Genomic DNA, 24,184 nt, shown 5'->3' with positions numbered 1-24,184 from the left:
CTGACAAAATGATAAATATGCATGTACAGTAAACTCACCTATCTCCAAAGTCTGTGAAACTTTCAAGCTTATTATGTATAAATCATGCTGGACAATGTATAAATCCATATTGAATAATAACTTTTTTTCTTTTTGTTGGTACTTGTAACACAAAACACATGCATCTTTTACCCATTAAAATGTAAACACAAGCGTCTGCCCTAATAACACACTTACACCTGGCTAGACAAACAGGGAGTGACCCGTATCAAATCTTACATATGACGTAATTTTAACGGTAGATACTGAGCAATCAGTAACTAGTAACACAAGTAAACTATGGAAGGCCGATAAAGTCTTCTTTCCCTGTGGTCCGATTCTGCTCTGGACAAATTAAAAGAAATACTTTTCTTTTCCCTTTTTTCTTTCAGAATTTATTAAAGTATAATTCTAGACTATACAGTATACTACCTCTGAAACTGATTTTCATATATATAGATCTAGTCATTATTATTATTATTATTATTATTATTACTTTCTCCGGTACTGTTTATTTTACGCATTTTTATTATGTAATAGATAGCTAACTATATTATATAATGGTTAACGTATATAATCTCATGATTAAAGTTGTCCTCTGAGATAAATTGCATGCTGTTCATCATTGTGACTTTGTATGTTTTATTTATATAATGTTTTTGCTCCTGTATTTGTATATATGCAAACTGAGCTGATATCAATAAACGAAGCATTATGGTTATATATCTTTTGGTAATATATTTGTTACCTGAGGGGGACACATGATAGTGTTGTTTTGGAGGATTTAAAATATTGTTTATATTAAATCCAAGCCCACTGCGACCAATCAATTCCTGCCTCTGGGCTGTAAATTGAGGACATTCGATTAGTAGGTGGTCTCACTCCACATTGTGGGCAGATTAGGTCAATTTTTTTAATGTATTGACCCACACTCCCTGGTAACAAGTTTGTGCCCAATCTTAGCCGGCTAATGGTTTTATCTATTTTGGAATTATTTTAATATTTTGTGGGTCGTTTAAGGCCAACTGTGGTATTTACATGTTTGATTTTGGGCAAATTGTCATTTATTTGTTTTTTGTCATTTAGATAAAATATTATGGAATACACTTCAGTGGGGGAGAGTGGTATAGGTTCTGTTACACTGCTGAGGTTTACTGCCTGCCTTGGCTGCCATGTCTGCCGGGATACAGACAAAAGCCCCCCCCCCCCCCCCCCATCTACAAGGTGGACAAAAGCCCCCAATGAAATTTGCACCCCCCCCCCCCCATTTTTAATCAAATTTACATATAGTGTTTACATATAGTGTTTTAAAGTTGTGTTTCAGTTTTATTTAAAAGTTTGTGTGAAATTTGAGCACCTCGATGGCTTAACGCAATAAGGGCGTAACTACATTTTTGAAAATTTTACAGGAGAGCAAAAAAACTAACTCATTTTCTTGTTTCTGTATATTCCCATTACATTACTTGGTTTTAATTACTAAATTAAATTACTAAATTTAACTTATAACATAACAACATCAAAATAAATTATGTAAAAAACACTTTATTTGCAATTTTATTACTTATGCCCTTGTTGCATACCTTTTACATATTATTTGAGAGATAATATTATATGCAGGGCTCTCGATGGACACGGGGATCCGGGTTTTGACTGGTGAAAATCAGAAAATGCACAGATTTGACACTTGATAAAATCTGCAAAAGAGTCAATTTGCCAAGTGGGATTTTCAGCTATGCAATAATAATTACCTTAAATCAACTCCTAATTACCTCTCAAATCCTACATATGTTCAAATCACACTCAAAAAAATGTAACCGTGTAAGATACAATTCATTTGTTTGTTTTTTTGTTTGTTTTTTGTTGTTTTTTTTTTTGGGGGGGGGGGGGGGATATACATTATAATAATTTAGATCTATATAACTAGGCATTTTTTCAATGTTAAATATTATCCATTTCGACTTGAGAATCTACACAAAATGACCCCCAATACAGTAATTTTTGTAACATAAAAATGATTCATGTAGTCAAATGACACTAGAAAAAAAATATTTGACTCATGAAAATTTTGGCCAAAGGGTCTTTGACTCGTGAAATTCTGACCCTACTGAGAGCCCTGTATATGAAATAAGGGTGTAAGAATACTTACGCCCATATTGCAGTAAAATTTACATTAAACATGGCTATATTTTGTTATGCAATATGGTACCATGTGTACATATAATTCAATTAAAATTTCCAAGAAATACTTAATAGTCTACACCAATGTTTTTGCAATTCTACAATGTGACAGCGAATTTTATACCTTTATTATATAATCTATGCCTCACTTAGTTTTATTTCTTATTATTCTAATTGGAATTAGTTTAGCATAGAATTAAAGCACAATAGGATTTGAAAGTTGCTTGCCTCAATCAACAGAGATCTGCCAAGAATTTGAAAGTACTGGGCCCTGGGCCCACTTGGTCTGAAAATGATGGGCCATTTTTACCAAAGTATGGGCCTTGGGAAAACATTGACCAAAATAACTGTTAAAAAGTTTGTAGATAATTGAATTTCCCCCGTAATAAAACTTAAATCATATTTTCTGACAAGTGGTTCACTTATAATTCAGTATACTCGAACCCCATGATACCGGTGACTCCACGGTACCGGTATACTCACAAATCTGCGATATTTTTGTCAACACCACCTACCGAGTGTTTATATTGACATGCTCCCAGTAATATTGGCTATTTCAAAGTTTTTAAACATTTTCAAGAGTTTCTGAAGAAAATATTTCACATATCCTACCTTATTTTTATTTTACTATCCTATTTTTCCATTGCATAAATTAGTCCCTCTACAAAACACATTTTTTTTTCCAAGAAAATAAAAAATCACAGGTGCTGATGTCATTTAACCTCCATTACATGTCACTTGACCTTTTCACATCATTTTTGGCGGGAAAAAATTAATCTATGGAAAGCCATTAGTGCATATAAAATAGTTTATGAAAATTAAAAAGTCAGTTTCATTCAGTCTTTTAAGGGAGCCTGTGTAAAGTGCCATATCGATATTTTATCTTCATATATAGAAATAAAATTGATTCAATGATACAAAAGGACCAGACAATCACAACAACACTAAAATTAAGTGAAGGGGAATTTTTGAAGCCAGCCACATGGTATAATATACACCTGTAATTGGGAGGAAAAGGTTCTAAAACAGAGACCTCTTGGGAGTCATAAAAGATGAACAATAAATCATTGAAACACACGTTTTTATGTTGTTTTTAAGCGGTTTTTTTTCAGATATGAATACAAGAATGCTAAAATGATATATTTGCTATTAAAACTGCAATGGCTTTCCATATAAATAACATTTTTACCAGTGCACCGGTAGCATGAAGTCTGTTTAACTACGTCATACAAAATGGTCGACCATTGTTTACATTCGCAATGAGCGAGAATTTCAGAGTAACATCACTCTGTAATGTAATTTTAAGAGGATTAAATGTTAATGAAGTTGTTTATTCCTTCTATTTTTCAAGTCAGTAATTTTTTATATGAAAAACACCTTGTGTAAAATATGTACACCGGTATCGTGGAGACCCGGGCTACTTTACCAATAATTAAAAATTATGCCTACACGGTAACTTTCTAACTTATATTAATTGCAGGCAAAAATAAAAATATTTTTTAAATGGCTGCTCAAAAATTTGATATGCAAATTTATTCACATAATTGCTGGTAAGAACTTGTAATGTCTTATATTGTGCATTATCCATTTAATTGCACTAAATGTCCCTTACCACTGTGTATTGACAAATTTTATTGCCCCTTGTATGCCTCTGTGTAGACAGCATACATCAATAACATTTGCTGACAGACCTTTTGGTCATGAAAAAAGTCATGCACAATGTTTCTCTGATTGGTTAATCACCCTGTCAAACATTCTGATTACGAAATATACATATTTTTTTACACTTCATCAGCCAAAACTTGCGTGAACTTGAGTGACCTTAAATTAGGGTTGATCAAGTTGAACACCTGTCAGATTATACTGTAACTTACAGCATTTCTTAAAATAGCAACACTTTTTTTTCAGTTAATCATTTTAAATATTGTCCAACAACATTGACCTGGCACTCTTGCATTTGACCTTGTAGTCGGTATATTCCGTAAACGTTACGATCTACTTGTAAATCGATATGAATGTAAATATCTAATTGTTAAAATGGTGTAAATTAAAAAAATCTCTCTAGTGCAGTTGGTAAAGAAGGTTCGCTTGAAGAATGTAGACGTAAACTGATAGGTTCGAACCCAATTTCACCGATTTTTTTTTTTTTATTATTTTAATTTTAAAATTGCCATTATCTTAAACCTATTGTAAACCTTTTTTGTGTGTACTATCTATGTAGTATTTTAATATATGCCTTTAAAGCGTGTATGCGATAAAGCATTAATGTATACAATTGTGTAATGTTACAAAAAGAACAAAAATATAATTGTATATAAAACACCACTTAAAAGGTATTCTAAAACCAGATGTTCTGAATAAAACGATTTCAAATTAATTCTTGCAAGTAAATTTAAAAAAAAAAATAACGTGGTGTTGGTGAGGAATCGAACCAGAGACCATCAGATCGGTAGTCCGACATCTATACCAATACACCACACATCACTGACGAGTGAGGTTAGCAAATATATCCATATATTCGATAGATACTGGTCAATGTTTATTCATATGACCTTTACGAAAGTTAATGAAGTGCCAGGTCAATATTGTTGGACAATACTAAGTAGTTGTAGAATTTGTTTGTTTGTTTTATTGGATTAAATTTACGGTAGTAGAAATGAGTATTGTTTGATTTTATTAACCTGTCAATTCCATACTGATTATACGGTCAATGCACAGAATATATTAATATTCGGTAAATTCTGTGAGAGGTACGCAGTAAGATGTGATTAAACTTATCTAGTTTCGATGAATAAGATACACTGACCGTTATAGCGCAAAAAGGTGAACTACGGGTATATTTTATCTGAATGTCCAACATCTTGTAAGATCGAGACAGAGTATGTGCAGGTTTTTTTCTTATTCATAACTATTTTCAACATTTTTGAAGTTATGGTTGTTCCGTTTTTAATATGTTTTGCACTTTTTTTGTAAATACTATACTTTTGTATATAACATTGTTATATTATAATTGTTTGTTATAATTCTGAAAATTTATTCGGATTAAAATCAATAAATGTAATTTCAGTACCGTAAAATACAATACAAAATGTGACAATTCAGTGTTTCTTAGGTGTTTTATATCCGTGTAGACAATTTTGCAGGCGCTTGACCATTTTATTAAAAATTTCTTAAAAATAAAGAAAGAATAAGTCTAAAAAGAATGTCGAAAGAAGGGATCGAACCTCCGACCTCTCATGCATTAGATAATCACTTAACCGACTGCGCTATTGCCGATGTTACGACAACATTCATTAAGCTAGTGGAAGTTTTCCAAACGTTATATACTCCATATTAATTCTCGTAAAATAAACGGATACAACCGAAGTGGGATCGAATATTTAAATGAGTGCTATAATGTATTCATAATTGACAGGTCAATAAAATCAGACTATATCTGTGTGGGAAAGGGATTATGAGAAGAAATGCGGTAAGTAGATAACATGGACAAAAGCTATAGGGGATTCTTTATTATGGATAAACTCAAGAATATGCGTAATTACAGGAGCATGGGCAACATGTTGCTGTTGGTTCCAGTTTTGACTGGATGACTAAATAACCCAGCAGACAGTTTTGTTTTCTTATACGTCTGGCACAGATTTGAGATGCGCCCATTATAATTAAAGGCCCAGTACGAAAGTTTTTTTTTTGGTTCTATTACAGTTTCCAAAAAGTTACACATTTGAGATACATCTAAGCCATCATTTGTTTCTTTTCCTTTTTGGCATTTAGAACAGTACAGTACAGTACAGTACAGTACAGTACAGTACAGGTACAGGTACAGGTAAAGGTACAGGTACGGTACGGTACGGTACGGTGGTACGGTACGGTACGGTACGGTACGGTACGGTACGGTACAGTACAGTGATTTTTTATAGCAGTTAAAATACTGCTTTGTTTACATTTTGCTACTTTTATGAAATAGTGATTAGGTTAACACAAAAATATGATTACATTTGAAGAATACTGTCAAGAATGGAAACTATAAGTAAATATCAAGAAAACTAAAGTACTAATTTTTGGATCAAGATGCAATAAATATGAAAACTACTTTAAATATAAAAATAAATCACTATGAATATAAATATTGTTTGATTTTATTAACCTGTCAATTCCATACTAATTATACGGTCAATGCACAGCATATATTAATATTCGATAAATGCTTGGTAAATTCCGTGAGAGGTACGCATTAAGATGTGATTAAACTTATTTAGTTTCGATGAAGAAGTTACACTGACCGTTATAGCGCAGTAGGGTGAACAACGGGGGTAATTTATATGAATGTCCAACGTGTTGTAGATCAAGAGAGAGTATGTCCATGTTTTTTCCTTGTTCATAACTATTTTCAACTTTTTTGAAGTTATCGTTGTTTCGTTTTTAACATGTTTTTGCACTTTTTTTTGTAAATACTATACTTTTGTATATAACATTGTTATATTATAACTGTTTGGTATAATAGAATTAATTCTGAAAATTCATTCGGATTAAAATCAATTAAATGTAATTTCAGTACCGTAAAATACAACCGTAAAATACAACACAAAATGTGACAATTCGGTGTTTCTTAGGTGTTTCATAACCGTGTAGACAATTATGCCGGCGCTTGACCATTTTATTAAAAAATTCTTAAAAATAAAGGAAGAATAAGTCTAAGAAGAATGCCGAAAGACGGGATCTCGAACCTGTCATGCAGTAGGTAATCACTTAACCGGCATTGCGGATGTTACGAGAATCTATATTAAGCTAGTGGGAGTTTTCCAAACGTTAGTTATATACTACATATTAATTCTCGTAAAATAAACTGACAAAACCGAAATGGGATCGAATATTTAAATGAGTGCTATAATGTATTCATAATTGACAGTTCAATCAAATCAGACTATACCTTGGATTATATCTATCAAAAACAAAAAGCTTTGTCAAAACAAAAAAACACATAACAGAGCAAGCAAACAAAGCTATGTTTTCCTTACTAAAAAAAATTAGAACCCTGAATTTGACATTTGATCTGCAAATTGACTTATTTAATAAAACAATCAAACCAATATTACTGTATGGATGTGAGATATGGGGCTTTGCTAATAATCGACATATAGAAAAAGTACAGCTGAAATGTCTTAAAATGATACTTAAAAAACTTTAAAAAATCGACACCATCTTACATGATATATGGAGAATTAGGTGTGAAGCCACTGCAAATTGATATTAATTCAAGAATAATAAATTGTAAACTTACTGACCCTACAAGCAACAAATTATCCAATAATATGTATATAATATTATATGGACTACAAGAACAAAGAAAACTCAAATCAAAATGGTTAATGCACATTAAAAACTTGATAATGCAAAATGGATTTGGATTTATATGGAATACACAAACTGAAATTAATAGAAAATGGTTCCCTCTAGCTTTCCAAAAAAAAGTAAATGATCAATATTTACAAGAATGGAATGATCTAGCAAGCAAATCTACTTAATCAGCCTTAGATTATTTAAAGACAATTTTGGCATGAATAAATACTTTTCATAGCACCAAATTACTTTTGTAAAACAAGAATTTGTTTGTTTGTTTGTTTCTTTGTTTGTTTGTTTGTTTGTTTGTTTGTTTGTTTCATTTTACGTCTTTTTCAACACTATTTCAGTCATATAAGCGGGTAGTTTCCTATCATCGTTCCTGGAGAGTTACACCAGTACTAGACTACCTTCCTCCGCGCTAAACTACCAAAGCATCTCCCGGGGATCGAACCCACGCCAGAGAGGTAACTGGATTAGAAGTCATTGACTCTAACCCCTCGACCACGGAGGCGGTTAAAACAAGAATTTGTAACAGAGTTACCAACGATCCCCCGGGAGTTTTATATGAAGCATAAAATTGTGCTATTTCAAAAGATGGAGGTATGGATCTCAGGACATTCAGTCCAAAATTATGATGAATGCTAGATCTGCAAATGTAACAATAAATTTGTTAAAAAAAAAATAAAGTGAAACACGGAATTTAAAAATCTATCAAGCTTTGACCTCTAAGTGTGACCTTGGAGGTAGGGGAGCAGGTGTTCTCTATTGTTCTCAAAGAGAAAGAACAGTTACCTATTGTCCCTCTAGCCACATAATTAGTGTCCTGTGAGTGCTGTTGGACGGACGGACGGACGGACGGACTTCTATATCCCCCTTTTTTCTTTGAAAAGGCGCCCTTTTTTCTTTGAAAAGGCGGGGGACAATTATTAGAGCTTTTAGAACAATAAATCATAGATTACCAATAGAAATAGGTAGATGGACAGGAAGTGTTGTTTAATTGTGAACTTAATAAAATTGGTGATGAATTCCATTGATTTACTGTCTTGTCATTATTTTAAGGAGTATAGAAAACATTTTATAAAACAATATTACTATAAGAATGCAAATATTATTAAATTTTCTCAACTGTTAAACATTGGAAATAAAAACCAGCTTATCAAGTTATGTAAATTTTTGGATATTATCATGAATGAAATAGATAAATACAGAATCCCCAAAGAAAGCCCAACACGGGAAATTGAGCCGTACTGGAAAGTGCAAGTTACCGTCCACGCAGAATTCAACATGAAAACACTAAGGAACTTTTCATAAACAATATAAATATAAACAAATGAGAAAAAGAGGTCAATTGCTTTAGCATAATTTCATGCTTATCATATTTATATGTAGACATTTAATTATTTTTATTATTGTTTAATTATTGTAATTATTTATCTATGATTTTCATGTCATTCTGTTGCTGCTTTTGTTGTTGTTGTTGTTGTTGTTGTTGTTGTTGTTACTATTAATTAATAATAATTATTATTATTATTATTATTATTATTATTTATTAATTCATTGATTTTGCCTCAATTTAATTCCATGGAGTGTACTGCAGTGTGTAATAATTCTGTTGATATCATGATATTTGTTACAGTATGATTTGCTAATACATATAATAATTATAATAATATGATATTTGCAATATTTTGTTAGAAATATGCCATTATTTATATACTTCTGCCAGATCATAACCATTGCATTTGTAATAATTTACAAACCTGTACTTTAGTTTTAATAATGTGATTACTTTAGTTTTAATAATGTGATAAACATAAATTCAAAATTTAGACCAATGATCATGAACAATATAATGTATTATATACATGTATATAATTGTTACTTTTAACTATGTACATATATGGTTTGTCACTGAGTACTGAGCTATGGCTGCGATTTCACTCAGTTACACAGCAACATAGACTCAGTTACACAGCAACATAGCTAATAAACATTCTTTACAACAGTAGTAGTCTAGTTAAGAGGTCAGTGACTAACTATTCAATAAAAAAAAGAAAAAAAAAAAAAAAAAAAAAAATATAAATATGAGGCACACTGTTATGAATATGGATAGTTTATTATCTGCATGTATGAGAGCTCTATTCTTTTCGTTTCAGAATAGAGTATCTGGTACATGACAACATTCAATATTCTTTTTTTGTTATCAATTTCCTTAAAATTGACATGCTATTCCATGGATAGCATGTTATTATAGGGAATGCACACAGCCGGTCCATACACGGCTTCCTTCAGGTGTTTACATAATTGAAAAGTATAGATTAAAAAAAATCTAATTTGAAAACTAGAAATGCCCCCACACCACTGTTCTGTCAATCTTACAGACAAGTGCAAGGCTATTAAAATGCATATTATTATAACTTAGATGAAATTATACACTGTATAAAAAATGATAGCCACTTACCATTACATGTTGACGGAAAGGTCTGATAAAATCCATATTTTGTATCACATTATGTGAATTTTTTATATATTTTTTATTCGTCAACACATCACTAAGTACACTCACTTTTCTTGTCACTAATATTTCTCTCTTCTAAGCACAAATATGATGAATTAAATAGCATTAACAAAACTTTCCTCAAAACAAACAAGTCTAGCACCCTCGTGCTGCTAATATCCGTTAAACCTGAATGATTTTCTTGCAATTTTCTGACACAATTTGTCTGACCCAGTAGCCAGGTAACACTGATATTTACACAAAACGCCGCGTGTCATTGACAGCAAAAATTGACCAATCAAAAATTACAATAATTGACAAAAATAGATTGAACACCGAACAATAACAATCAAGCAGACACATTTAAGCATTACTCATTTCGGAAGAATATTTTTTTCTCTATTTTTTTTATTACATTAGGTCATTATGGATAAAACAAATATATCTTTACATGTAAAATATTCATACAGTGTTGCCGTCACCTCACATGTTCACGTTTATTATTATTATTTATTATTATTATTATTATTATTATTATTATGTTTTTGTATTGTAATGCAAACTGGGTTTTTGTATTGTAATGCAAACTGGGTTATATATATATATTCAATAAAACTTGAAACTTGAAAACTTGATTTTGGGTATATTTTTAATCATTGTTTGCAAATCTTTTGCCTGTTTTAAGAAATTCATATTTTAGTTTTAATTAATAGCCTTCAATTAAGAATTCAATTAAAATGGTTCATGTACATAGAAAGTTATCAGTTACTTGTTTCACTAGGAGAATTACTTCAGAAACATCAGACAATCATGTGGTGTATTCAAATATCACATTTTCAAATGTAAATATCTTTCTTTTTCATTGTAATGATCTCTTACAATGAAAAAGAAAGATATTTACATTTGAAAATGTGATATCTTATTGAATTTCTTCATTTAATTGATAAACTTGAATGTTTTTAAATACTTAAATAGATTTTATTTTATACATATGCAAATCAATGTCTTTAAAACACAGTACAAAAGTTTAGTGTATAATATGTAAATATGTGATGTAATAAATATTAAAAAATCTTTAAAGTTAATTTTCTATAACTTTTGTCAATTGGTTACACTTCTGTACATAGTAATAATATACCGGTAATTTAGTTATTCTGTAAAATTCTTAGCAACAGATAATGGTATCAGTTAAAGAAACAAAGGAGGTTTAAATGATGCAGATGATGCAGTTTGTTCTTGCATGACATTTTTAAAAAAATAAAATAGAAGAGAAAATGCAATTGAAATTAGCAACTCTAAGTTGTTTCATGGACATTATTAAATTCTTAAAGTAGATCTGATATTGTTACAAAGAGACAATGATATCTTTCTGCACTTCAATGACATCACTGTGATTTATTTAATATACTTTTGCCTATGTTGGAGAAAACAATGGGGTTTTTTAGGTATTATTATAATATTATATAGATTTTATGTAATAGTTCTGGTCTGACTGACTGTTATTTGATTTTAGTGAGATAGAGAATCAGAGAAAATGACAACTTTATTGTCATTGTTGTCATTTATCCAGCACAAAGCGTTCCTTATTGCAAGTAGCTCGGCCGTTTAGATGGATGTTTGATTTGTTAACCTTTCCAGCAGTCATGTTTTTTATTTCAAAAAGAAGGTGACACCTAAATGGTTTATTCGATAAATGCATATCAAGTGACAGGGGGCATCCATTGTTAAGCTAAGAAAAAAAAAACTTTGGTAATATAATTATGGCCTACTCATGAATATAACGCCTATTCATCAATATAACGCCTATTCATGAATATAAATAAGTATTTTTTAAACTGATTTTAAGACTTTAGGTGATATAATGCTAAAAGTTAAATTTATTTTTTTTATTTATTGTAATCATATTTTTATTTACCTGTAAGTCTAAAATAATACCCCTTAAAATCAAATTTATAGAATTAATAAATTTAAAAAAATGGATAATTAACCCATTACTGCATATACACGCCTTTTAATGCCTTCCCCCCCCCCCCCCTTTTTGTTGTCTCAAATGGTGAAAAAATGCCTTATTTAGGCCCCCACCACTTGTTTTCGTTTGAGAAATGTTGTTAAAAAAAGTGACCACTTTTTCGGCTAGGCCCCCAACCAAAAGATACATCAGGAGTTTGCAGAAGGGGGATGTGCCCCGTTCTGTTTTGGGGGTTTGAAGGGGGGGGGGGGGTAATCTGTTATTATTATTATTTAGAGTCTAGAAAAGTCATTGTAAAGGGTTTAAAATATTATGTTGTACTTAATACAACTTGCCAGTTGTTTATATTATTATTATTTCTTTTTTCTTTTTTGTAAATATTCTCATGGTTTGTTGATAAATAAAAAGAAAGGTAACATAAAACGAAATGATACCCTTATAGAGTGTCTAAATTACGTGACTTTGTGTCTAAATTACGTGACTTTACACATTTTTTTTTTTGGTGTTTAAATGTTATACATTGTTAATTGAACTGCAGTTCAGCAAATGATATGAACAAAATTAATACTCTTTTTACGAATTATTTTACAGGCCAAAAAACCCTTCTTTGTAGAGGCCGAATATAGGCTACTTCCCCAACCAAACTAGCTTCTTCCCCAACCAAACTAGCTTCTTTTTTCCCCAGTTTGGTCCTCAAAATTTCCCAGTCTTTTGAAATTTTCCATATAATTTAGAAAAAAATTAAATGATGGTGTTGAATGAAGGTCTTATTAGTATTTCCCAGTACTTTTTGCTTTTCTATTTTAAAGAAATTGATAAAAGTATGCAAAAATCATGCATGTTTTCCCAAAGGAAAAGGCCCCTTCCCAAAAAATGGTGTTTTGGCCCTGTTTTACCACTAAAATCATATAAATGTGTGTAATAAAGGAAATTTGACTTGACCTTATTTGCTTCTAGTATGATTTTTTTTTACAATTGGTTGATTCATAATTGTTTGTCATACTATTATAATTTACTTCTGTTCTAATAAATCCATTCTAAAAGGTGTGAAAATGTTATAACAGATATGTCAGTTATTTTTAAGAAAATTGAGTTCTAAATGTCACTTTTGTTAATTGTCATTAAGTTGATAATTGCCTAAGTGGTGTTAAGTGTCAACACCTGTGGAAGAGTGCAGACATAAATTATGAACTGGAAGGACATACAAAACTTGCCTTCAGAGAAATTGTAACAGCTAAAGGGAAAACATCATTTTAAACAAGAAAAAGGTAAGAAAATACCTAAATTGTAACAGCTGAAGGGAAAACATCATTTTAAATAAGAAAAAGGTAAGAAAATACCTAAACCATGTTTTTTGAAAATAGGGAGATTAATTTGTAAAAATACCACATCTGTTAAGAAAATTCTTTGAAAATATGACAGAAGAAAGTGGGAGTGACTCCCGCTAAAAGTGGGAGAGTTCACATGTATGACATAGGATTATCGCATGGTTTGGAACTTATCCTTTGTTGTCACTAACCCATTATACTTCAATGAGCATTTGAAAACTGTACTGATATATAGCAGTACAGCTCTTTCATTCATAAAAAAATTAACTGCTATAAAGTGGCTGAGTTTTCTTTTACACCTTGTCAGTAATTTTTTTTTCATGCATGCATGCATGGTACATAGCAGAGGCAGGGTCTTTCAAATAGAATGGTCTTTTGACGGACCAATTTTACAGAAAATGCTGTATCGGTTGATTCACTTGGGTTATTAAATACATGTATAATCAGTTTTTACTTTAAAGGTAACAATTTTATAGATTTGCGATGAATTTTATTCACGGTGTCAAGCGGTGTAAAGGAAAAAATCTACTGCTCACATTTTAAAATAGGTCCGAGTTTCATGAATTTTTTTTTAATGTATGCATTGTTCAAAGAAACTGATTTTACAGAGATTTAATATCATGTAAAAATATTATAACATTTCATGATGTTATTTGAAAATGGCCATTAATATCGGCAAATATTCTGGACAAGCAATCTATGCTTTTTAACTTTAAAATATTTATCCTTTTTTTTTAAAAAGATTTCTAAAATTATCATTTTTGCTCTTGTATTTAATATTTACCCTTACATAACTTGCATACATACACATACAGCAAAATATACAGAGTTCTGTCGAGACATGTTTTATTGTAGCGAGAACGTTTACATAGCGTGTTTCAAGACCATTCTATTTGAAAGACCCTGACAGACTCTATAGGGATTCTAGGTGATACTAAGTCAGATGCTGTTAAGTAATGGTTCAGGTGAAGTGCACAGGGCATTACAGGGGAAAATATTATCTTTTTTAGGGGAAAACACCTAATTTTAGCTGGGGGTGGGGGGGTGGGGGGGAAGGGGAACAGCCTTTATTGTATATTTCAATGAAGTTTTTTTCACAGAGGCTCCAATGGGACAGTGGTAAGAAACATTTCCAGTAAAAAAAAGCAATAAAATAAAATCAATAAATTATTGTTTGATTCTTCACTAAACATTGTAATAGTGAATAACTCATATTTCCTGAAATTAAGTTAAGTTAGCAAGAATTTGAGATTTGTGCAAAAACAGATATGCTACCAGATAGATACCATTTTTCCAATTGCTTTCAGAGACAAGATAGAAATTATTATTAAGATATAATAATTCAGCATTACCGGAATATATTACAAAATATGAAAAAAAATCTACGTCTATGAATATCTTGTGAACTGAGGCTGATGAAAATGTTATTTATTAATCAGACTTGTTTTTATGCCAAATACATAAGTTACTTATAAAAGCATTTTCGGTTAATAAAAATACTGAAAAACCCTGGAAAAACCCTGAACACGTTGATAGATATTCATAAAGCTTTTAAATAACTGACCAATAAATAATATGTCTGAACCAGTACTTTTACTATTAAACAGAACAGTATGCAAATCTCTTTCTAAACAGATACGTTACTATGATAAATGAATACGTTACCAGACCAGAAGTTACCAACATTTACCATTTTGCACCCAAAATAGTGTACTTTAACTTGTACTTTAAAACACCTTTAACTTGGATTTTAATCTGACAAAAATCATAATCATCAATCATAAAAAAAATAATTGAACAACTCTTTAACATTTACAATAACAAAGTAAATATATAAAAAATCCATTAATATTCTATATTTTGGTTACAATTTAGCAATATTTTTTACTTGCAGATTTTGTAGATTTTGAATTTGTAGATCAAATGTTTAACTGGCATGACGCATCTTCTAATTACTATAATAATTACACATATACGCGTTTTGAACATCTGATAATTTTGAACAATGATAATAAGGTTAAATGTCAGAAACATCTTGATCACAAGTAAACATAGATGTCTTCTTGTAACTAAACAATAACATTTTAATTTATAAATGATAAATAATTGTTTGGATTAGATTAGATATAACAGAAGAGCACTTACTGGTGACAATGTACAGTTATAAACTTGTTCATATGTAATTAATTTTAGCATATTTTGTGCTTGAAAACTAGCTGATCTATTTAAATAAATATTTCAGCTTATAAGTAATCACATTACTAGTGCTATGTTTTTACATTTGATAAAAGAACATGGATGCTGTAATCTATAATGTTTGGCTGTTATCATTAGTCTATCAAAACATAGTGAAATAGAGCAACTAAATAGAGCTAGAGTAAATTGGCATTATTAGCTTTTAACTGGCAAAATGCCAGCTTAAATTGTGCAACTACCACTTCTGAAATAAACTACTTTAAAGATATACTATGAATAAACTATGTATTGGAAGAAGGTAAGTTGGTCCTTTCTCAATAACATAAACTGACAGAAATTAGTGTGTAGATAATAACAAATAACAAATAACAAATAGACTAATAATTCTAATAATACAATAATTTAAAAAAGTAAAATAAGAATGCGACGAAAATCAGGTTTTCAACGACAAAGTTTTGAGGTGACAGCTATCAATAGGTGAAAGTGCACTGAAGTTATTGAGTAGAACATTCTATTGTAAGCAAATGACCTTGACATTGATATCTGAGTGGCAATCCAAAGCAAGTTTGGTGTCAAAAGGTCAAAGCAAAGTCAAGTTATAACATGAAAACTTAATAAAGTTATTGAGCGGAAACCAAAAGTTGACAGACAGACAGACGGACGGACGGACGGACGGACGGACGGACGGCCGCCCGCCCGCCCGATATTACAATAACGTTGAAAACCTGGTAAAAAATACCCTTGGAATACAGCTGCTCAAACATACTTTCTTCCCTGACTAGTAGTTAGTGAAGTTCTAGATTGTAGCGAAGCAAGCAAGCAAGCAAGCAAGCAAGCAAGCAAGCAAGCAAGAAATTGCATAATTCCTCTTAGATACTTTAAAACTGATATGGCGCCCAATATTCGGCCTGGTCAACTACAATATTAAACCAATAATAAAACAGTAAATATTGCCACAGTGTACAATAAACGGTGTAGCCTGTAATGTAAGTGAGCGAGTGTGTTTGTTAATTTGTTAATAATTTCATAAGAACTCTCATACAGTTCAAAATCTTCTTACCTGGGCTGGCTATGAACTCCAAACCAACTTGTGCGCGCTCCACATAATGTTTATACTGTATACTTGCGCATCGATACACATTTGAAGTAGTAACATGGCAATAGAAGAAATAGTTCCAGAATAAATTGCCGATTATTCAATAATTATACATATACATATATTATACATAACTTTACAAACTTTCATTTCAGACAGAAATGCAAATGCAAAGTTTGATACAGTTTTTATGTGACAAAATATTTTTTGATTTTGTTTTTTTACCTGACAGAATTCACATGGTTCCGGCCTTTGGCAAAAACACCACACCAATTGAAGCCATAGCTTCGAACTGGCCAGGGAGGATTTCATGCATATAGTAACTATTGTGGATTTAAATGACTGGTTGTCTTTAAAGTGTATTTTCAGCATTAAATTTGTTTTTGTGACATGTAATATGATCATTGGCAAATACGAAAACATGGTTATAAATCACATGCTGTTAATTATAGATGTCAAGGCCGCCCAATGTTTGTAAACATTGCCTAATATCTCTACCATACTGTTATTCGGTAATTTCCGTAATGGTGATTTTCGTAAAAATCCTAACCCTAATTTAATAGTGATTGTCACCGTTAATGAAATTGTCATTTTACACCCATTTATATCATTACAATATATATCGAACAACTTAATGAATATTTAATATTTTTACATTCTTAGTATAAATTAAAGGTTCATTTGTTTATTTATGGATTATCCCCTGTTATGAGTTTTGAACGAACTCTAAAAACAAAAGTAATATATATATATTTAAGTCCAATAAAACATACACTCCCATATAAGTAGATATGTATACATAGCATAATATGTATCTATACACTATACAAAATGTTACTATTTTGATAATAATGTAATTAAACACAAAAATAATGTAAAAAGTACTTTATATAATTTATTTCTTTATTTTTTGTATTATTTTTTATTAATAATATCTGATTTTGATATCCTAATATATGATTATACAATAAAAAAACATATCTATATACATTAAAGTTGTATTAGAACATTACATAACCCTAAAGTTAACATTTATTGTGATGAAAGAACATAATAATAGAATTGTACATAATTTTGAGATTTTTTTTCGGCACGAAAAGAAGAAAATGGGGTATTGGATCTGCGAATCTGATTAAGGTATGGCAACCTTGAATACAGTTATTTTTTGAAGACATACCGAGTATTGCAGAAAATGAATTATTTGTATTTTGAACATCAGAATCAAAAGTTATGACACATACAAAAATGTGTTCCCGTAGGTAATTTTTTCTCTAGTCTATGGCTGCGCGCATCTGTTTTCTGTCAACCAATGAAAATGAAGCATTTGTTAAAAGTTGCAAAGTAGGTCAATCCGATTTCTCGCCATTGTCCCCCCTTATATAAAGGAACGCTTTCTGTTGGCGAGTGTAACTATTCAGTATCTGAATATCAATCATGCCAGCTAAAGGTGTTGCAAGCAAAGGATCCAAGAAGGCCGCCACTAAGGCAAAGGCCGCAAGGTCTACTGACAAGAAACGCAGGAGGAGAAGGAGGGAATCCTACTCTATCTACATCTACAAGGTATTGAGACAAGTTCACCCCGATACCGGTGTCTCAAGCAAAGCCATGTCCATCATGAACAGCTTTGTCAACGACATATTCGAGAGAATCGCCGCCGAGGCTTCAAGACTCGCCGTCAAGATGACATCATATACAAGTGAAAAACTGTAATTTACATTGACTTCAATAGTTTTCTTATAGGGAATATCGAGTTTCTTCTGTACGTATGTTGAACTTGAACACCATTTCTGCCTATTTCGCTCACTTTGGAGACTTGTCATTTTTTCATCCTTATATGTATACGGTAAAAAATCAGTTTATCACATGCGGAAGAATGTTCCCTTTAATTTGATACCAAACACTTATATTTATATACATATACAATAATGAAAATGTTGAAATATGCGATACCGGGGAAACACAAATATAGAAATTACATTGCGCGCACCTGACTTATTTCCATCCGGTCCGCGCGCATATTTTTCGCGCTGACCTACTTAGCATATATTGTACTGACAGGGCCGCATTGAATCATTCTTCGCTAGAATTTTGTGAAATCAAAAGCACAAGTATGACTGACACTGCACCAGCACCAGTACAGAAGGCTAAGAAGGCTGCCAAGCCAAAAAAGCCAGCATCACACCCTAAATATGGGGAAATGATTGCTGCAGCTTTGGGGGCTTTGAAAGAGAGGACTGGATCTTCAAGACAGGCAATTTTGAAATACATCACTGCCAACTACAAATGTGGTGATAATCTGACTGCCGTCAACTCTCACTTGAAAATGGCTCTTAAGGCTGGAGTCAAGAGTGGAGCACTGAAGCAGTACAAGGGAACCGGCGCCTCAGGATCCTTCAAGCTCGGTGAAACTAAGAAGGCAGCAAAGAAGGCCGCCAAGCCAAAGGCAGCTAAACCAAAGAAGGCAAAGACACCAAAGAAGAAAACCGCAGCAAAGAAGCCGGCAGCCAAGAAGGCAGCGACACCAAAGAAGGCTAAGGCCGCCAAGAAGCCAGCAGCCAAGAAGGTTAAAACACCAAAGAAGGCCGCAGCAGCTAAGCCCAAGAAAGCTGCCAAATCACCAAAGAAGGTGAAATCAGCTAAGCCTAAGGCAGCCAAGAAGACACCAAAAAAGGCAGCAGCTAAGAAATAAACTGGAAATCATTACTTCCAAAACAAAACAAAGGTCCTTTTCAGGACCATACCAAATATTTCGAAAGAAAATGTCATTCAATATTGTCATGTGAATCATATATTTAACAAAAATAATCCATTTATACTTATTATACATTCTAAATAATATAATATATGATAAATTAATATAATATATGATAAATTAATATAATATATGATAAATTAATATAAGATATGATAAATGAGTTTCTATGATGGATTATAACAGTAAATAAGGTGGATTAACAGTAAATTACCCATACCAATTAATATATGTTTTGGCAAAATTGTCCATTTTTTTTGGTTTACAAGTATAAGAGTAATGTACTGAAGTCTATTCTTATAAATGATAAGTCTGCTCATATAAATAAGAAGGAAAAAGATCTGTTGTAAATATTGAAATAGAGAAATGGTCATATTTTTTAACATTCACCTCAACAAGCCAAAACATGGCAACATTTTCAGAAGTGAAACATAGATATTGCTGTATTTTCTAATGAAATATATATAGGAAACAGTGAATGTATCTATAGTTACAGACAATATATCATAACGGACTGAAATAATGTGTATTTTCATATAAATAAGAGGAAAATGAAGTGAGAAAAACTGCAAAAAATCTTGTTACTTTTACATTTTCAAGCAGAAAACGGGATATAAAAGCTGCTCTCTGATTGGTCGAGAGCACTTGTCTCCTTTGATGTCATTAGTCCAATTACTATCCGATTTTCGAGTCAAGCTCGGCTTTTTCACGGCAGCCAATGACAGGGCGGCGGGCTTGGGAACGTATTTAGGTGACAGAAAAACCATAGAGTAATCATTGTATCGTTCTACATTCAAAATGGCAAGAACAAAGCAGACAGCTAGAAAATCTACCGGAGGAAAGGCTCCACGCAAACAGCTGGCCACCAAGGCAGCTCGCAAGAGTGCACCAGCCACCGGCGGTGTTAAGAAACCACACAGGTACAGGCCAGGAACCGTTGCTCTCCGTGAAATCAGACGTTACCAGAAGAGCACCGAGCTTCTCATCAGGAAACTTCCATTCCAGCGTCTTGTACGTGAAATCGCTCAGGACTTCAAGACTGATCTCCGATTCCAGAGCTCAGCTGTGTTGGCCCTGCAGGAAGCCAGCGAAGCATACTTGGTCGGTCTTTTTGAAGACACCAACTTGTGTGCCATCCACGCCAAACGTGTCACCATTATGCCAAAGGATATCCAATTGGCACGCCGCATCCGAGGTGAACGTGCTTAAGTGCCTTATTTGGCCTTATATCATAAAACGGCCCTTTTTAGGGCCACAAAATAATTCCGAAAGAAAGCCCTTCATGTAATTGTCAAATTTCCTTCATTCTTCTAATATGTGAACAAAACTCCACCTATAAAGTTTAATATATATAAATATCATGTAAATAGTTGTAAGTAACATGTAAAATATAAAAAGATAATGTAAAATCTATATAAAAATAATGTAAAATCTATATAAAAATAATGTAAAAAATATAAAATAATGATGTTTTATCATAGTAACAGTAAGTTGTGTAGTACTTAGTGCATTAAGTGCCACTAAAAGCGAAAATTGCCAAAAAAATTTGAAAAAAAAAGAAGAGAAGTAGAAATTATAAAAAAAGAAATTTCCGAATTATTGAACGGAAAGAAGAAAATGGGTATCTGTATTTCTATGATGGAGCCTCGAATGGGACATGATGTTTACATATTCTCAATGTATATATGCCCGGTATTGCAGAAACGCAATAGCAAAGTCGATAGCAAACAAGTTTTCAAAACAACACGTTTTCAAAACGGTCGTCCCGATGGTTAATTCAGAGTTGAAAATGAATAAAATTCGCTGTTATGTTAAACATATAAGCAATGATGTGATATTATGCCATTCTATACACATTAGACCATGCTAGAATTGTTAATGTTCAGTCAGAGGCAGAATATTATCAAAGAAATGACAGAAAATCACGGAAATATCATGTTCAGAAGCCTGCGATCTGGCAAAATGGCTTCAGCCAATCAGCGACCAGTAGGTCAGAATTTTGCAAAACTTGTGAAAGTAGGTCATGTCGGTATGTCGAGCATATATAAAGCACACACAATTTTTAAGGGGAAAAAAAGGCCCCCGGGGGGAAAATTTTCCAAAAATTTTGGGGGGGGGAAAAAAAAAAAAGGGGGGGGGGAAAAAAAAAAAATTTTTAAAAAAAAAAAAAAAAAAAAAAAGGGAAAAAAAAAAAATTTTTTTTTTAAAAAAAAAAAAAGGGAAGGAAAAAAGGGGAAAAAAAAAAAAAAAATTTTTTTTCCCCCCGGGGAAAAAAAAGGGGGGTTTTTTTTTTTTTTTTTTTCCCCAAAAAAACCCCCCCCGGGGAAAAAAAAAAAAAAAAAAAAACAAAAAAAAAATTTTTCCCCCCCCCCAAAAAAAATTTTTTTTAAAAATTTTTAAAAAAAAGGAAAAAAACCCCTTTTTAAAAAAAAAAAAAAAAAAAAATTTTTTTTTTTTAAAAAAAAAAAAAAAAAAAAAATTTTTTTTAAATTAAAAAAAAAAAAAAATTTTTTTTTTTTTTTTTTTTTAAAAAAATTTTTTTTAAAAAAAAAAAAAAAAAAAAAATTTTTTAAAAAAAAAAAAGGGGGAAAAAAAAAAAAAAAGAAAAAAAAAATTTTTTTTTCCCCCCAAAAAAAAACCCCCAAAAAAAAAAAAAATTTTTTTTTTTCCCCCCAAAAAAAACCCCGGGGGGGAAAAAAAAAAAAAAATTTTTTTTTTTAAATTTTTGGTTTTGGGCCCCCCAAAAAAAAAAAAAAAAAAAAAAACCCCGGGCCGAAAAAAAAAAAATTTTTTAAAAAAAAAAGGCCCCCAAAAATTTTTTCCCCCCCCTTTTTTTTTAAAAAAAAAAAATTTTTTTGGGGGGGGGGGGGAAAAAAAGGGGGAAAAAAAAAGGGGGGGTTTTCTTTTGGGGGGGCCCCCGGGGGGGGCCCCCAAAGGGTTTTTTTTTTTAAAAGGGGGGGCCCCCAAAAAAAAAAAATTCCGTTTTCCCCAAAAATTTAAAAAAAAAAAAACCGGGTTTTCCCCAAAACCAAAAAAAAGGGGAAAACGTTTTTGGGCCCCAAGGGTCAAAAAAATCCCTTTTTTGGTAAAAGGGGGAAAACCCGGGGATTTTTTTTAAACCAAACTTTTGACCGGGTTAAAAAAAAAAAAACCCCCCAAAACCCCCCAAGGGGGCCCCCCACTTTACCCCCAAAAAATTTCTTCCCCCCAAAAGGGAAAATTTTTCCCCCCTTAGGGAAATTCGGGTTTTAAAAAAAAACCACCCCTTTTAAAAAACCAAAAAACCCCAAAAAGGGAAAAATTTTAAAAAACCTTTTTTAAACCAAAAAAGAAAATTTTTTGGAAAAAAAAAAAAAAAATTTTAAAATAAAAAAAAAAAACAATAATTAAACAATTTTTTAAAAAAAAAAAAATTTTAAATTTTTTTAAAATAATAAAAAAAAAAAAAAATTAAAAATTTTTTTTTTTTTTTTTTTTTTATTTTTTTATTTTTTTTTTGAAAAAAATTTATTTTGTTTAAAAAAGTTTTTAAAAAAAAAAAAAATTTTTATATTTTAAAAAATAAAAAAAAAATCGGGAAAAAAAAATTTTTTTAAAGGAAAAACCCTTTTTGGGAAAAAGAAAAATTTTTTAAAAAATAATTTTTAAAGTTAAAAAAAATAATTTTTTTTTTGAAAAAAAAAAAAAAAATTTTTTTTTGGGAAAAAAATTTTCAAAAAGGAATTTTTAAATTCCTTTTTGGGCGCGGGAAAATCTTTTTGTTTTTGTAAAAATAAAAAAAAAGGAAGGAAGTTTAAAAAAAAAGGTTAGTAATTAAGAAAATTCCCAAAAAATTTTTGGGGAAATTTGGGGAAAAAGGGGGAAAAAGGAGGTTTTTTTTTTTTTTGGGGGGGAAAAAAAAAAAAAAAAAAAGGGGGAAAAAACCCCAAAAATTTAAAAAACCCTTTTTAAAAACCAATTTTTTTTTTTGGGGAAAAAAATTTAAAAAAAAATTCCCAAAAAAAAAAACCCATTTTTTCCCCAAAAAAACAAGGGAAAAAAACCCTTTGGGGTTAAAGAAAATCCCAAAAAAATTTTCCCCCAAAAAACTTTCGGAAAAAAAAAGCAAACACCAATTCCCCAAAAAAAAAAAAAAAAATTTCCGAAAAAAAAAATTTTTTTAACCCTTTTTTCCCCACCCCTTTTAAACCCCCCAAAAACCCCAAAAAAAAAGGGCGGGAAAAAAAAAAAAAAAAAAAAAAAAAAAAAAAAACCCAAAATTTAAAAAAACCCGTTTTTTTTTCCCCAAAAACTTCCCCCTTTTTTAAAAATTAACCCCCCTTAAAAATTTTAAAAAAAGCCCCAAAATTTTAAAAAATTTAAAAAAACCCAAAAAAAAAGGCCCCTTTTAAAAATTTTTTTTTTTAAAAAAAAAAACCCCCCAAAAAAAAAAAAAAATTAAAATTTTTTTAAAAAAAAAAAAATTTTTCTGAAAAAATTTTTTTTTTTTAGGAATTTTGGAATTTTCCCCAATAAAAAAATAAAAAAAAAATTTTTTTAAAATTAAAATTTTTTTTTTTAAAAAAAAATTTTTAAATATAAAAATTTTTAAAAAAAAAAATTTAAATTTAAAATAAAAAATTTTTTTGGGGAAAAAAAAAAAGGGGAAAACAAAAAAATTTAAAAAATCCCGGGTTTTTGTAAAGGGGGAAAAAAAATTGGGAAAAAAAAAAAAAGTTTTTTTTTTTATTGGTTTTTTAAAAATTTTAAATTTTTTTAAAAAAAAAAATTTTAAATTTTTTAAAAAAAAATTTTAAAAAAAAAAAAAAAA

General features: G+C 30.8%; 3 protein-coding genes across 3 annotated transcripts; all 3 read left to right on the top strand.

Annotated features, from left to right (window-relative positions):
* Nucleotides 1-17,856: 17,856 nt before the first annotated feature.
* LOC132739342 (histone H2B) lies at nt 17,857-18,296 on the top strand (the record flags this gene model as incomplete). Its single annotated transcript, XM_060727036.1, is given in 1 exon segment — nt 17,857-18,296. A coding segment is annotated over 1 exon segment (240 nt), but the record flags the coding sequence as incomplete, so codon positions are not given.
* Nucleotides 18,297-18,684: 388 nt separating this feature from the next.
* Nucleotides 18,685-19,369, top strand: LOC132739340 (histone H1-delta-like). The gene has a single exon (XM_060727034.1). It carries the CDS (start codon nt 18,733-18,735, stop codon nt 19,309-19,311), a length of 579 nt encoding a protein of 192 aa, XP_060583017.1. The 5' UTR covers nt 18,685-18,732; the 3' UTR covers nt 19,312-19,369.
* A 691-nt stretch (nt 19,370-20,060) lies between these two features.
* LOC132739341 (histone H3) lies at nt 20,061-20,637 on the top strand. The gene has a single exon (XM_060727035.1). It carries the CDS (start codon nt 20,173-20,175, stop codon nt 20,581-20,583), a length of 411 nt encoding a protein of 136 aa, XP_060583018.1. The 5' UTR covers nt 20,061-20,172; the 3' UTR covers nt 20,584-20,637.
* Nucleotides 20,638-24,184: the final 3,547 nt, after the last annotated feature.

The sequence above is a fragment of the Ruditapes philippinarum genome, unplaced genomic scaffold (genome assembly GCF_026571515.1).
Source record: "Ruditapes philippinarum isolate M1 unplaced genomic scaffold, ASM2657151v2 ctg607_1_1_1_1, whole genome shotgun sequence".
NCBI lineage: Eukaryota > Metazoa > Mollusca > Bivalvia > Venerida > Veneridae > Ruditapes > Ruditapes philippinarum.
This window is presented reverse-complemented; position numbering and strand designations above follow the sequence as displayed.